Consider the following 16,548-nt stretch of genomic DNA (forward strand, 5'->3'; position numbering starts at 1 on the left):
CTTTTTTTAAAATATATTTTTGGTCTTTTTGACAGGACAGCTGAAGAGAGACAGGAAATGTGGGGAGTAGTAAGCGGGGGAAGACATGCAGGAAATGGTCAACTGGCTGGGAATTGAACCAGCAACCCCTGCGACGAGGACTGTAGCCTCTGTATGTGGGGCACTTAGACCACTAGGCCACCAGCGCCCAACAGAATCCACCCCTTTAATTGTAACAATCTGGATAAATCTGATCGGCCCTTTTGCGGCCCATATTTTAAATAAATGGTCGGTCATACCTGGGATGAAATCTCTATCTGTTGCAGTTTCTCTCAAATCCACTAAATCTTTGTGAAGTTGTTTTGTTCCAAACAGACTTGTAAAGGAAGGACCATATTGTAAAGTCAAAGAAGAGATCATTTCACATCTAAATATCTGATCTTTAAGTGGTTCAAATGTTTTAATGATAATTGTAAGTTTGTGGACAATTGCATTGAAATCTTAATTTTGCAGGGCACTATAAATGTTGATGAAAAGATGAGCTCAGGCTCTTTCTTTGCTCCATCTGAGCTCAACTTGAGACACAAAAACTGAGTCTGACAAAAACAAATGGATGAGGTTAGATTGAGACAATTGAGAGAGCTCCCTGATTTCTCCACCTGAGCTCAAAAGGAGTCACAACACTTGAGAAATACCTGAGAATCATTTCAGATTTAGACCAGATCTCCTTTTGAACTGAAAGGGAGACTAAGCTGAGACTTTTTGAAACTTTTTTCTGGAGGCAAGAAAGAAAAATAAGCTATAGTCTCATTTTGCTTTCAAACAGATCTCATTGTTGTCTATAGGAGACATAAATGAAACACTTTTGAGATCTCCTCTCTAAAATTATTTTCCTATGGGTGAAGCCAAAGAGATGTAACTTGATTTCTTCTTCCTTGTGTATTAGTGAGCCATTGACAAGCTGCAGTAATAAGAGGTAATAATTATGTTATCTGTCAGGATTTCCATCCTCCTCTTCCTCTTAATATTGATTTAGATGCTCTGCTGTGACTTCCTGTCAGGGCGTCTTCACATGACGAGCATGAGGAGTGTAAATCAGAGTCGACTCACATCCTGCTGCCTTCAACAAATGAATGAAAGGAAAGAAAGAAAGAAAGATTCTGCTGCAGCTTTCAGTCTCAGCCTGTGGATTCACAGCAACAATCAGCTCAACAAGGCCAGTGTGAGCGTAACCTCAGCACCGTGTAGATGTGTCCTCATCTCTTCATGATGAAACAGTTTTTCTATGACATTTACTGACAGGAGGATTTAGATTGTAACTGCTGTGACAGAGTCATGTCCTGCAGAGAATGAATGAAGCAGCTATCAATCTCTCTCTATCTGACAGGACAGTCTGAGACATCCACCAGCAGAAAACATAGACTGTACACCCACTGCATGAAAGTGAAATCTTATATAAACGAGATGAACTTGTGTAAACATATCCATATACCAATATATGCATGTGTGTGTGTGTGTGTGTGTGTGTGTGTGTGTGTGTGTGTGTGTGTGTGTGTGTGTGTGTGTGTGTGTGTGTGTGTGTGCGTGTGTCTTTGACTCCAGTGACCGGCCTGGCTCTGGTTACACTCTCTCTAACATGACGGACAGGAGAAACCTCTCCTGGTGCACCTTGCTTGCGGGAAGCCGAGCGGCTGCAGGCAGAAATAAATCTCCCCTGAGGAAAGTCGATACAGCGGCTCACATGTCCCAGGAAGAGGCATACTTGAGACCGAATGAATCTTAATGGATACAAAACTGTGTGCATGTGATACACACCAACATGAGCAGTCTCAATGAGGGCGAGAGGTACTCAAAAACCTCAACCCAAGTGTAAGTATGAGAAAGGAGTGAGTGTGTAAAGTTAAAGCACCACAGGGAGTCTGAGCAGTTAAAGAGTTTGTTAAAAAATACTTCTGAAATGTACTTTTTACATCAACTTTTGGTTGTATCATAGGCCATATATGACCAGGAAATGAAGTGGCAGAGCTCCTAACCCTACCAAGAACAGACTTAAACCTCTAACCCGAGTCTCTTCAAACAGCTACTGAAGCAATGTAGGTGAAGAACTCCAAATGTCTGAATGCAGTAGGAATAAAAGAGTGATAAAATGCACACAGGACACTAAAAGCCCTGAGCAAACAGATTTCACAAAACATCCGCTTTGCCCCGAGGCAAACCTCTGAGAGCTCAGGTTTCTGAATGTACAAAGAAATGGTGTACTGTCTCTTTAAGCGAGATAAAACGAGACCCTGTGGTGTCTAAAGTGAGAGGAGCAGCGCTGCTGCTGGTCAGATGAGTCTTCAGATACGGATCAATGGAAACAACTGAGACCAGCGGAGCCAGAGACTCCCTGCTGATTCAATTTACCATCTCTGTAATTCACATGATCATACACACACACACACACACACACACACACACACACACACACACACATACACACACATACACAAACACACAAAAATGCACAGAAATGGATAGCATTTCCGTCATTTAGATCATATGACGTGCAAAACTTCTCCACAACTTTGCAGTTAACATCACTGACTTCATGCATTTGTCTCATTGTGTCCCGTGTAAGTTTTGAGTCACCTGGCAGACAGGTAGCAGGGGTAAAAGTTGCTGCTACAGTAGCCTGTGAAAGTTTTACACAACCCTGTCTTTATGGGACTTGTGTGTTTATGTCAACACAAAACCAAAACCAGACACTGTGATGTTGGTTCCTCTAAGCCAGTTGCAGTTTGGTGGTTTCCAGACTCTTTGAATGACAGGCAGGCGATAATACATGCCTTCTTAGTTCACTATCTTTACATGCAAGTAGCTGACTGTTGGGCGCTACGCAGGCTGGATACAGTAGATGTTAGAGCTTCCTGTTGAGGCTCAAAACAACCCTGTAAGAACCAATGACTGCCATGTCTGTTTGTGTTTAAAGAGTTGTCAGATTACTGCCATTTGGAGCAGGAATGCCATTGCAGCGGTATGCGCTCTATCTGCTTTTGCTCTCCATACTGGCTATTTTCCCTGCATACACCAAATCCTGCTGAAATGTGATTGGTCAATACCACTCAGACTGCAAAGAACTACAAATGGAAACTTGAAATTTAAAGGTCTACTTTTGTATGTAGATCTGTAAATGATGGTCTGTGATTGAGTGACTCCAGTCCAGTTAACTATCTCTGTGAAACACAAAATACAGCACGAGTGAGCAGGAGACAAAGCTTAAAAATAAAAATGTTCAACATGACTGCCTCGGAGATGTATTTCTTTTTGTGCATCCAATGCTGAGCTCAAACAGTCTGCATCTGAAACTTTAACACAACCTTTTTGTAGTTTCACTGCTCCTGGCTGCATAAGTGTCAATAAAAGCTGTAATAGTCGATAGTTCATATAAAGAATAGCAGAGCTGAGTCTCTGTTCAATCAGAGCAGCATCAAATATTCATGAAAGCTCCTGTCCGCCGTGCTGCTCCTGGGATCGATGCCTCTGTAATGTGGACTGATACGAGCCCCCGGTCGAGTCCAGGCTTCAGCAGGTTAATGGGCCGACTGGATTTCAGCCACTGCTGGAGGCACTTCCTGCACAAAACTCTGCACCACACCCCACCGACCGACACACTTTGAGTTCCTAGGAAGCTGTGTGTGTAGGTAAAGAAGTCTGTGATGTGTCTTTTTACTGTTGAGGGAAAACATTTGGGTTCTTTATCTTTAATCGACTTTAAGCAGCCTGTAGTCTTGGACAACTGTAGTCATTATCTGACTGATGCAGTTGGCATTTTCACACCTAGCACCAAAGTTGTGAATGTAGCGAAAGCTAGTGTGATTGCATGGATGAGTTGGTCTTGAAATGAGGTGTGTTCAGATTAATTTATTTCTAGAGGAAAGGAGGGAAGGGATTTCATCATTGACCAACAAAAAACACTGGTCCCAAATCAAGGGTAAAGTGTTTTAGTTATTTCAAGGCACACTGTTCTCTTCCAGGGCCTGCCTCACCCCAGGTGGACTCTTCCTGTAGATGATCTGCTTGTTTTAATCATGCAATGTCAAAACTAACGTACAAAGAGACTGAATATAAGCCTGTTTCTCGTTGTGCATTACTTGTTGTCATAATTAAGCCCAATTTAACCAATAAAAAAGGAGTGTGACTAATCTTATATGCACCATGCACTTTATACTCATGAACTATGTAATGGATAGTGCATAGGGAGCAGGTTGTTACAGCAGATTATTACATGGCTTTCTTGCAAATTCAAATATGTTTAAACCCCGTAACAAGTGATACCAGGGACAGCCTGATCACACTCGTCATGTCAAATCAATCTGCAGAAGGAAGTTCCAGCAAATTTCTCCTCTGCCTGTTGACACTGTGGTAAAAACGTTTCCAGGCTGGTCTTGAGAGTGGGGAAATGATGACAGATGTGAGAGCAGCCTGAGGAGCCACTTGACCCCATCCATCTCTGATAGGGAAAAGTGGAGCAACATCCTGTCCTGCAATCCAGAGCTGGTGAGAGCCTCTCTAAGCTGCTGATCTCTACAAAGTCACTTAAACTAGAAGAGGAAGAGATAACAGCAACAATGTTCAAAGCTGAGACATTTGCCTCCTTTATGTTGAGGCTCTGCGAAGAAGGAGAGCTGAATGAAGACGGAAATGTCAACATAAATACTCCTGACTGCTCGGCTCACCCTGTTTGGATTTACCTTTCACTTTTTGTTTTGCTTTTAAATCTTCACTTTGACAAGACTTAGAAGAAACCAATGTGGCGTGAGAGTTGTTGAAACAGAAATGCTTTAATTTGCTTCACTAAACTCTGACCTTCGAAGTGAAATAAATTGACTTTGGTTGATTGCCAGAACTTGTGGCGTTATCATCCTGCCGGGCTGTGTGATAATGTGAAGAGCATTAAATATTCAGTTAAGAGGAAGCTGAGTGTCACTACATTATCTGAGATGTCAGGCATTTATTGATGACTTTCCTTTATCCGTTAGAGCTGAAAGGACACACACACACACACACACACACACACACACACACACACACACAAACACACACACACACACACACACACACACACACACACACACACACACACACTCAAAACCACTGGGAGTAATATTATTTGTCTGATAGATGTAGTCTATTTGTTTCATGAATTATAGATCATCTTCCAAAATGTCATCCAGAGCGAGCAGACGGGCTCGACGATGTGTGCATGACATCACTTTGACAGATGAGTCCTTCAGAAGCACTTTCTGGAAGTTTAAATTGGGAAACTCAAAGGTTATTTAATCAATAAATAAAGCTTTTCATATGCTTGGTTGTTTCCTCTCTCAGCCCTGTCAGGCCCGAACTGTTCGATTCTTTCCAGATAATTCAGAGTCTTTAAATCTGGAGTCTTTATTGAGCCTTCTGATAAATAAAATAGATGAGAAATCAGATAACACACTGCATGTAGTCTGTTCATGCATGCAGGCTGCTTGTAAACCACAGGAATAATCTGTTTGTACTTTGGCTCTCTCCAGACACAGAGTTTAACCAGTTTAAAGCCTCCCATGAAATGTGCTTGAAGTTAAGCTACGGCCCTCTGATGAAATTAAAACAAATCAGCTTGCAGAAATTGAATCACCAGCAGAAATAATTCACTTTGTAAATGAAAAAGCACTCTCTGGCTGCTCCGGGTATCTGTCATCCTGGGACGGGGGGTCCGTCAATGAACATGTAAAGGAGATATAAGAGAGAGAGAAGAGGAAGTCTCACTGCCATTAACCTGAGACTACCCTCCCCTCACCCACCCCTCTATCAGCTCGGCCCCGCTCCACTTTCTCATTCATTCCTGGTGGAGAGGAAACTGCTGCCCCCTCTGGGATTTGGCATCATAATTATAAAGGAAGCAGAGGAGTCTGCCGTCTGTTAGAGCTGGAGAGGCTGGAGGCTGGTCACACATGTCCGCTGATGTGCAGAGAAAAAGCAGTCCTAACATGGAAGTGGAGCTGTGTTTCTGACACTGTATGAAGGTAAGATCATTTTTCCTTCAAGCTTTAAAAAGTTAACAATAACAACAACAAAGATTGCTACTGCTCACAGTCTGTACGGCATCATTAGACTACAAACCCAGAGCAAAGATAACTATGACTTAGCATGATCTGAGGGTCCAACAACAGCTTTGGATGCAGTTTAACCTAACTTAGTTAAGAATGTAGCATGCCTTTCTGCATTGGTTTTAAGGAAAATTGACCTTTGTTTTCTGCAGGCAGTATCTGGTCTCAAGTCTTAATGTGATATCCTCTCTCTGAAGTTGAAAGAAAATCAGTGTGACTGATATTGCTGTTTATCAGAAGGTCATCTGTAGGAAAGTTCCTGACAGTATGTTTATGAAACAGTCAAGATTTAAATGTAATGTAAAACTATATATGGGAGGTTTTTTTACCCCTTGTTTCCTATTGGTTTCACTATGACTATGACTAAATGTACATTTTGGAAAACATAAAATATTGTAGCCTACATGAGATTCGTGAAGATTTGAATTTTTTGGCCAAGTGCCTAAAAGACCTCTAACTTTGACCCCCCTCCAAGGCCACACCCTTTGACATCCTCAAACTCCTTTGATAGTGTTTAATCTTCAAAGTGTCGACAACTCACTGACCCAATTTGGAGTTGTTTGGACAAAACTCCTAGGATTAGTTAGTCCAAATATTCAACCAGTAAATCACCTAAAGTGTAGCAAAATCAGACATTTGACTAAAATTTGTCTACTTCCTGTTTGGATTTCACCATTAGGGTAAGATACTCTTTTTAATAGGTATTGAGATGATACATAAGCTTTGTCATGCATGTAGTTTGAACCCACTGGAGGGGCTGAGAGTTTGAATATTTCTAGGGGGCGCAGAGGAGCCATTTTTGCAAAGTTGTGCATGAGGCTAACAAAATATCAAATGTTTAGCCTGATTCACTTTCAAATTCTGCCACGTTAAAGGGGGGTGTTTAGTCCCTCAAATATGCATTTTATTGGACAAGAAAATGTCATTGGGTTCCAGCAGCTCCTTGCACCTCGTTCAAAACCTGCAGGCAATACCAAAATTGAAAAAAATTATTACTTCTTGTTTGCTAGCTTGCAGTTTTTGCAACTCATTCCCCCTGACGTTGCATCAGCTGTGCCTTTAGAATTTACTTCAAGTTAACACTAAACCTTTGATTTCTGGGTGTATGAGTGAGTCTGTATGTGCCGCATTGGGTCACTTTCTGAGAACATCTCCCCCTGTTTGTTCCTTTCTGATTAACCTTTAACATTTTTACGACTGTTCTTGTTTTCTATATTTATAAATTCATATATCTGCTCTGTGTTAAACTTGATGTTATTGGAAAGTACTTTGTTTTGTTGGTTTCAGAAAGATGCCCCTATTGTTATTGTTTAGAATGCCTTGTTTTCATGATACAAGGTTGTAATCTATGTTTTTAAATGTGTCACAGATCCAGAAGCGGAAGCAGCCATGTCAGAGAAGAAGCCAAGAAGCTCGGACACACGTCCCAAGAGTGGCCTCCGCAGTTGGAGCGCGGACAGCTATGTGTGGCGAGCGAAGAAACGCTCCCGGAGTTCTCGTAACGAGTCGAGTCCGGGAGGGATGGAGGTGGAGGGGACGGAGGAGCTGGGTGTGCGTTCAGGATCCTGTCCAAGGAGGCGCAGAGAGAGAAAGTGCAGCTGCAGCACTCTTGGGGATGCATTGACATCTGGAGACATTGATGTAGTTTGCCGGAAGGCTTTGTCCCGCCGCTCTCTGAGGCAGAAGTTTCAGGATGCTGTGGGTCAGTGTTTGCCTCTGCGCTCCCATCATCATCACCATCATCACCACCTTCATCCACCAGGCTCTTCCAGACCTTTCTCTGTGCTCTTCTGGTCCAAACGCAAGATTCATGTCTCTGAGCTCATGCAGGACAAGTGTCCCTTTTCTCCCAAATCTGAACTGGCACGATGTTGGCACCTTATCAAAAATAATGCAACTAATTCAAATTCCCTGAAAGACATGGAGACACCCCTCAAACCCAATGTCTCAACTTCCTCCTCCTCCCCACCTCAAACCCCCCTCTCCTGGGACGACATCTGCTGCTCTCCTGGGACTGCAAGCACCAGCCTGGAGGACTGGAACCCGTCTTGTCCTCACGGGGGAGCAGATGGCAGCTGTGGCCACACTGACTACATCCTGGTCCCAGATCTCCTGCAGATCAACAACAGCTCCTGTTACTGGGGTGTGTTGAACCGTTTTGAGGCTGAGGAGCTACTGGAGGGCAAACCAGAGGGGACGTTTCTGCTCAGAGACTCTGCCCAGGATGAGTTCCTCTTCTCGGTCAGCTTTCGGCGGTACAGTCGCTCCCTGCATGCTCGAATCGAGCAGAACGACAAGCGTTTCAGCTTTGACGTTCGTGACCCGTGCATGTACCGGGACCCCAGTGTGACCGGACTTCTGAGACACTACAGTGACCCGGCCACCTGCCTCTTCTTTGAGCCCCTCCTTTCCCTGCCACTACCGAGGACCTTCCCCTTCACCCTCCAGCACCTGTCCAGAGCTATAATCTGTAGCTGCACCACCTACCAGGGCATAGACTGTCTGCCACTGCCTCCTCAGCTCAGGGACTTCCTCAGGCAGTACCACATAAAGTGTGATGGAGCCTGTGCTGTATGACAGTTCAAATATGGCCTCACATGAAGGAGGGCAAAGATCAGACGAGCATAGACTGGTTCACATGGCAAAGAGCCAAGACTATAGATAATGAATTCCAAGAAGCCTCACTGCTGCAGGTCTTTAAAGGTCTTTAAAGGTCTGAAAGATGCAGAAGAGTGACTGATTCGATACGGTACGATGGAACACATTTTGTTGTCCCTGTAACTAAGTATTTCTCAGAGATCTTTAAAAGGTTTGTTGATCTTTATGCATCAAGAGATGGAAAAACTGTTCTTACTGAGAATCATCAGCCTTGTGTGTGGGTCCGGATCCAAAGACTTTTGGAGCAGATGTTGATGTTACATCTCTTGAGTCATGTTTCAGTATTGAACGATGGTTTGATGGTTTGATGGTTTGTAGCTGAAATTTCTGCTTCCTGTGACCGACCATTATGAAGCTCTTGAGAGAAGGAAGAAAGGAAGAAAGCACAACAGCTGCTACTGATCGAATAAAACATTCCCAGAAACACTTGCCTTAGTGTCCTCAAGGGAGTATGGATTCAGAAAAATCACCAAGACCTTAAATACAACCCTCTTTTTTGTGGGGTATTGACTCTTGAGAGACATAAAGCTGGAAGCATTTTACCTTTGAATTAAGAGTAATCAGGGTTTAGAGTGTGGGTGCATGGGATCACTTAAAAGGGACTGCACCTTTCAGGGCACAAAGCTGAAACCAAATGTCCTTTCATGCATCCTTCTATCGTTGAATGCAATGCTTAGCAGTGATCTCAGCTAAAGGTTAGAGGTCCAGAAACACTGACTGCATTTAGACGTATCCAAAAATTACTCATCATTCATTGACCCTCTGACTTAACACTTGTGTCTTGAGTTGAGAGGTTCTTTTCTAAATCACAGTAACACTGTAAACCCCTTTCTTGTTCAAGGGAACACTTGGCACATTACATCATCCAAGGGGATGTTATCTGACAATGAGAAGTGTTGAAGTCAGTTGGTGTTCATCATGAAGTAATATTTAAGCAACAAAGGGGTTTACATACAGAGAACATTGATAATGCCACTCACTGTATGCACTGTACACACAACTGTCCACCTCAATTTGTGTCTGCATTTTCTTCTGCAACCACAAGATGGCAGCACAACTGCACTGATCACACATTCAGGAAAGTCTTCTCTCACTTGTCTCTCAGCTGCATGTCTGAAAGCTCCTCTGTGAACTGGTATTCTAACATCCACTGTGCCTGATCAGCTTTGAAGAGAGCAGATCACACTTTTCAAACTATTTAAATCACTGTGGTTCCTCTCCAATGCAAATACTGTATTCAATCACCGACACACAAACCAATAAATCCCATTTACACTGCCTCTGTCGTCTGACTCTTTCTTTCTCTCTCTGCTCTGATTTTAATGGTGCGTGTGTCGTCTTGTTTATCCATGCCTGTTCATGCTGCAGCTCACACTTAGACAGGGTAATGGTATGGAAAATGCTGCTTTTGAAGTATCGCTCTGGAAACAATTCATCCCGCTCTCTGCAAAGGACACCTCTAAATGCCAACGCTCCAGCCGAGCATGTGGAAAGATAAGGACATGAAAAACACTATTTCCCAACCAGGGTGATTGATTCATTTATCTTTCATTCAGTCTCTGTGTAAAAAAATATGGCCTGAGGTAGTTTGCATGAATACAAAACAGAGCATGACAGATTCATCATACTGGAGTTAGGTTTTTAATTCAGGTACTTGTCATCTAGGGATCAGCACTTAGTGTCTACATGCTGGTGTAAATCGTTGTGACTGTTTTAACCCATTTTATGATATCATGTTGTTCATGAAGACTAATAGATCCATTTCAGGCTTTACAATGTATGGATAAATACTCTCAGACTATCTTAACATTTAAAGGTTCAACAGGCCTTTTTGAAACAACATTTCACAAATCATTGTTGAAGAAGATACATGTTTTACTATCCTACAAGTTGTAAAATGTCTTCACCCGTCACTCAATTTGTCCCAGTAAAAACCGGTTCAATCTTAAACGATATAGAGGTTTTTAGGACGGACAAAGTGTGTCAAAGTGTGTCCAACATTTTTTTTCTGATCCTGAAAATAAACTGTAAAACAACCCAAATACAGCACAGAAAGACTTGTTGATTTACAAGGCAGGAAGGCCAAGAAGGGAGGGAGATTTTGCAGACAGATGACAGACAGCAGCAATTTGTTTGTTCTCTATTTCAGGTTCTGGAAAGTTCAGCACTACCTCAATGCTGACAGCTTCTGCAACACATCATCATGTGAATTATTCACACAAGTTGAAACCTTTAACTCCAGCGGATATCTATTTCTGTCTATCTGCCTGGCACAAATTCAAACGTGTGTCTTTACGTTGGGTTTGTATGCAATGCGCACATGCAAAAATAAGAATAAGGTACAATCTGAGTCACATACCAGTGACAATGAGAAAGATGCACACTAGAAAGGAGGAGTTGCATCAGTGACAAGATTTACTCTGCACCAGTAAACCACTTCAACCAGTTTCAGGAATGCATTTTGAAAGACGGATCAGACACAGAGGGGGAAACTATCATGGATTTTAAATGTCTGACAGTCCACCAGTAACATTTAAGTCTCACCATCGTCTTATTAATAACAACAAATCATGTGTTAATCCCAGATTTTATCATCAGTGATGTATTTTTAGATCATCATTGTCATGTTTTCATCATGGATATCCTTAGTCATCATCTTCAGACATTTGAGATTCATCAACCGAGCTGTCAGTCATGGTGTTATTCCCCTTTTCACAACATTAAATAACTAATTAAGACTAAGCTTCTCAGATAAATAAACACTGTGGCAAACATCAGTATGATAACAACAAACTATAACTCTAGAAACCATGTTTGAGAAGATTTTATCTGACATGTATTTTGATTTTATAGTTTGACCCATGACCCTTGGAGGAGGCAGGATTGATGACCTGTTCTGCAGGCAGTCACCAGGGGAGCTCTAAATGTTTTGGCTTCACTTGTGATGAGTCAAGTCATCCATCTCTTTTCGGTCTGAACAGGCCATAAATACTTAAAAAATAAAATCATGTTAGTTCAAAAAAGCAAAATAAAAGACATTATTGAAACATAGACACATTTAATGAACTTAGAAGTCTATCTACAATTATGTGCATTGGATTTAGTCCAAGTCAGTCTTTGTGTTTGATCTCTATGATGGTCAACATGTCAAAGCACAGTCAATGGACAGAGTCCGGAGCCACATCCATCGATTGACCTGAACCACATACATGAAATATTAATGTTGTCTTGTATGATCCAGTTATAGAGCGTTATTTTTCAGCAGCTCACAGCTGATATCATGTTACATTACATCCATGATACATCTGGTATCCAAATCTGCTGAATCAAACATTTTGTTACTAGGTTTTAGATTCATCCAGGATTACTTCATACAGTCTCATGTAGCCTAACACAGGGGTTCTCAAACATTTTGGAGCCAGGGACCCCTTACAGGGGAGAAAATTGTCCAAGGACCCCCTCATAATTGTAACACAGATTAAGCACATTAGTGGTGTCATGATCAAAAGCTGCGGCTCTGAGAGCCGATGCTTTATTGTGAATCAGAAGAGCCGGCTCGCATCGAGAGAGAGCCGGCTCCCAGTTTTTTCCTTTCGCTGCTTAGCTCTCACAGTGCTCAGCCCCAGCTCTGCTCACAGCAGAACTTTGTTTTGATTGGTCAGCATGGTGGCCATCCGACCAATCACATGAGGATATAGGATACAGGTGATGGAGGGGAGGCTGTGTCTAGTGGCTTCATCGATTCCTTCTGAGAGGGTTAGGGTTAGGGTTCTTTTTAAAGACCGGGCAAATACTCACTGAGAGGAGAAATCGGATCAGCCCATCCAAACTGAGGCATCTGATTTTTCTCAATGCCAACCTGAGGACATTAATAATGTTTGCTTGAGTTTGGTTCTGGATCTATTTGCTTGAGCTGGTTCTGGTTCTGTTTGCTTGAGTTTAGTTCTTGTTTCTGTTTGCTTGAGTTGGTTCTGGTTCTGGTTCATTTCTGGTTCCTTTTATGGTTCAGTTCCGGTTCAGTTCTGGTTCGGTTCTGATTCGGTTCTGATTCGGTTCTGGTTCGGTTTGCTTGAGTTCGGTTCTGGTTCTGGTTCGTTTCTGGTTCGTTTCTGGTTCAGTTCCGGTTCGGTTCTGGTTCGGATCTGGTTCGGTTCTGGTTCGGTTCTGGTTGAGTTCGGTTCTGGTTCTGTTTGCTTGAGTTCGGTTCTAGTTCGGTTCTGGTTCGGTTCCGGTTCGGTTCTGGTTCGGTTATAGTTCGGTTCGCTTGAGTTCGGTTCTGGTTCGGTTCTGGTTCGGTTTTGGTTCGGTTCTGGTTCGGTTCTGGTTCGGTTCTGGTTCGGTTTTGGTTCGGTTCGGTTCGGTTCGTTTCGGTTCTGGTTCGGTTCTGGTTCGGTTTTGGTTCAGTTCTGGTTCGGTTTGCTTGAGTTCGGTTCTGGTTCGGTTCTGGTTCAGTTCTGGTTTGGTTTGCTTGAGTTTGGTTCTGGTACCTTTTTGCATTAGTTTGGTTCTGGTTCGAACTCTAACCCTAACCTAAATCCTAACCCTAACCCTAGTCCGAACCCTAACCCTAGCCCTAATCCTAACCCTAACCCTAACCCTAATCCTAATCCTAACCCCAGTCCGAACCCTAACCCTAATCACATTTCCTAGTCTGAACCCTAACCCTAACCCTAATCCTAATCCTAACCCTAGTCCGAACCCTAACCCTAACCCTAACCCTAGTCCGAACCCTAACCCTAGTCAAAACCCTAACCCTAACCCTAGTCCGAACCCTAACCCTAATCACAACCCTAACCCTAATCCTAACCCTAGTCCAAACCCTAACCCTAACCCTAGTCAGAACCCTAACCCTAACCCTAGTCCGAACCCTAACCCTAATCACAACCCTAACCCTAATCCTAACCATAACCCTAATCACAACCCTAATCCCAACCCTAATCCTAACCCTAATCCTAACCCTAGTCAGAACCCTAACCCTAACCCTAGTCAGAACCCTAACCCTAATCACAACCCTAACCCTAATCCTAACCCTAACCCTAGTCAGAACCCTAACCCTAACCCTAATCCTAACCCTAGTCAGAACCCTGACCCTAACCCTAACCCTAATCCTAACCATAACCCTAATCACAACCCTAACCCTAATCCGAATCCTAACCCTAACCCTTATCTTAACTCTAATCACAACCCTAACCCTTACCCTTATCCTAACCCTAACCCTAATCACAACCCTAGTCTGAACCCTAACCCTAACCCTAACCCTAATCCTAACCCTAGTCAGAACCCTAATCACAACCCTAACCCTAATCCTAACCCTAGTCCGAACCCTAACCCTAGTCAGAACCCTAACCCTAGTCAGAACCCTAACCCTAATCACAACCCTAACCCTAATCCTACCCCTAGTCCGAACCCTAACCCTAACCCTAGTCCGAACCCTAACCCTAAACCTAACCCATACCCTTACCCTAACCCTAATCCTAACCCTAACTCTAACCCTAATCACAACCCTAGTCTGAACCCTAACCCTAACCCTAACCCTAACCCTAACCCTAATCCTAATCCTAACCCTAGTCCGAACCCTAACCCTAACCCTAATCACAAACCTAGTCTGAACCCTAACCCTAACCCTAATCCTAATCCTAACCCTAGTCCGAACCCTAACCCTAACCCTAACCCTAGTCAGAACCCTAACCCTAACCCTAAATACAACCCTAACCCTAATCCTAACCCTAGTCCGAACCCTAACCCTAACCCTAATCACAATCCTAGTCTGAACCCTAACCCTAACCCTAATCCTAATCCTAACCCTAGTCCGAACCCTAACCCTAACCCTAACCCTAATCACAACCCTAACCCTAACCCTAAACCTAACCCTAACCCTAACCCTAATCCTAACCCTAACCCTAGTCAGAACCCTAACCCTAACCCTAACCCTAGTCAGAACCCTAACCCTAACCCTAAATACAACCCTAACCCTAACCCTAGTCCGAACCCTAACCCTAACCCTAACCCTAGTCCGAACCCTAACCCTAATCACAACCCTAACCCTAATCCTAACCCTAACCCTAACCCTAACCCTAGTCCGAACCCTAACCCTAATCACAACCCTAACCCTAACCCTAACCCTAGTCAGAACCCTAACCCTTACCCTAATCCTAACCCTAACCCTAACCCTAACCCTAGTCCGAACCCTAACCCTAATCACAACCCTAACCCTAACCCTAACCCTAGTCAGAACCCTAACCCTAATCCGAATCCTGACCCTAACCCCAACCCTTATCTTAACCCTTATTACAACCCTAACCCTAGGGTTCCCTAGGGGTAGGGTTATGATTAGGTTATGATTAGGTTATGATTAGGGTTTTCATTAGCACAATTCATAATTTATTAGAAATGTATTCAAATTATTTCACGGACCCCCACGCTATCGTTCGCAGACCCCCCCACTACGAGAACAACCGGTCTAACACACATGTTTCAGGGTTGGGGTCTGTTGTTTGTGCTCTGTGGTGTTTCAGAGATGGAATATTGAGACAACCAGCTGTCCATCACCAGAGCATTTCCTGCTGCACTAATCAAATTCTCCCCAGAGATGCTGCTCAGCCAGGAGGATGAGGAGTCAGTCAATGGTGGGTTGTCTTTGATAGTGGAAAAGAGGAAATGTTGATATATTGTGCATTAATCCCTCTTTCAATTCATTAGTTATCATTAAATAATCACAAGTTTAAGGAGAGATATTTGTTTTTGGAAAAAGAGTTTGACCTCTTAATATTTTTGATATAGATAATAGAGATAATAAATGAAGAGTTAATTTGCAAAAACAGAAATCTCTGTTTTTATAAATTTTCAAAAAAAAAATCTTTTTAATATAGATTTTTAATAAAGTTACATTTTTAAGATACCTCTAATCAATAATATCATTTTGACTTAGTCAAAGCCACCTAACTTCAATTGATTGATAATACTTAAAGCTAGTATCTGTTTTTTGAAACATTTTTTTATCTTTTTTAAAGTGAGTTATCTGTTTTTGAAAATTAACTCTTCAAATAGTAATGTCAAATAAAATATACTAACACAACTGTTAAAATAAAAAGATTATTTGGTCTTAAAATCAACATAATATGCCTTCTTTTTCATTACATGACGGAAACATTATTTAAAGCAAATATTTACGAAGGAGGACAGGATTTAAATTACTAATTGATCAAATTGGACTGAAAATACCCCCCTTTAAGTGAAAGTCCTGTATTAAAACCTTCATTTAGAATCAGCTTTATTGGCCAGGTATGCTTGAACACACAAGGAATTTGACTTTGGTAAACTGTGCTCTCTTTGTACAAGACATAAGAATAAGACATACAAATAAAAAATAATAACAATAACATCAGCTATAAATACAAAAGAACAACAAATAGGCATGACTATGTACAGGCTGAAATAATATGATAAAAGTGCAGTGGTGAGTAGCAGAGATAGTTTTTACATTAAAAAAATAGTAGTTAAATAATAAAATAAATAGAAATATGGAATTCTGCTTGGAGAATTGTTGCTTTGTGTATTTACATGTATATTTACATGTATTGATCCAACAGGTATGACACTGTTATGGTTTAGTGATATTATTAAGGCATTATGAGCAAATATGTGTTTAAAATAAACTTACTCCCTCTGTAGTTGCAGGGCAGCACTTCACATGTTGTATTTGCTTGGCTTTATTCAATGTTTTGCCTCAATTTCCCAGAAATGCTAAAGTTTAGATCCTTTCTGAGTTGTGGGCGTGGTT

The 16,548-nt window shown here is 42.2% G+C and overlaps 1 protein-coding gene across 1 annotated transcript; it reads left to right on the forward strand.

The window, feature by feature from the left end:
• Window positions 1–5,968: 5,968 nt before the first annotated feature.
• socs4 (suppressor of cytokine signaling 4) lies at window positions 5,969–8,784 on the forward strand. Its single transcript, XM_034680739.1, has 2 exons — window positions 5,969–6,026; window positions 7,480–8,784. Exon 2 carries the CDS (start codon window positions 7,500–7,502, stop codon window positions 8,685–8,687), a length of 1,188 nt encoding a protein of 395 aa, XP_034536630.1. The 5' UTR covers window positions 5,969–6,026; window positions 7,480–7,499; the 3' UTR covers window positions 8,688–8,784.
• Window positions 8,785–16,548: the final 7,764 nt, after the last annotated feature.

This window comes from Notolabrus celidotus, chromosome 3 (genome assembly GCF_009762535.1).
Source record: "Notolabrus celidotus isolate fNotCel1 chromosome 3, fNotCel1.pri, whole genome shotgun sequence".
Classification (NCBI taxonomy): domain Eukaryota; kingdom Metazoa; phylum Chordata; class Actinopteri; order Labriformes; family Labridae; genus Notolabrus; species Notolabrus celidotus.

Excerpts from the sequence above, each read along its gene's own strand:
- socs4 (XM_034680739.1), top strand. The coding sequence starts at position 7,500 with ATGTCAGAGAAGAAGCCAAGAAGCTCGGACACACGTCCCAAGAGTGGC.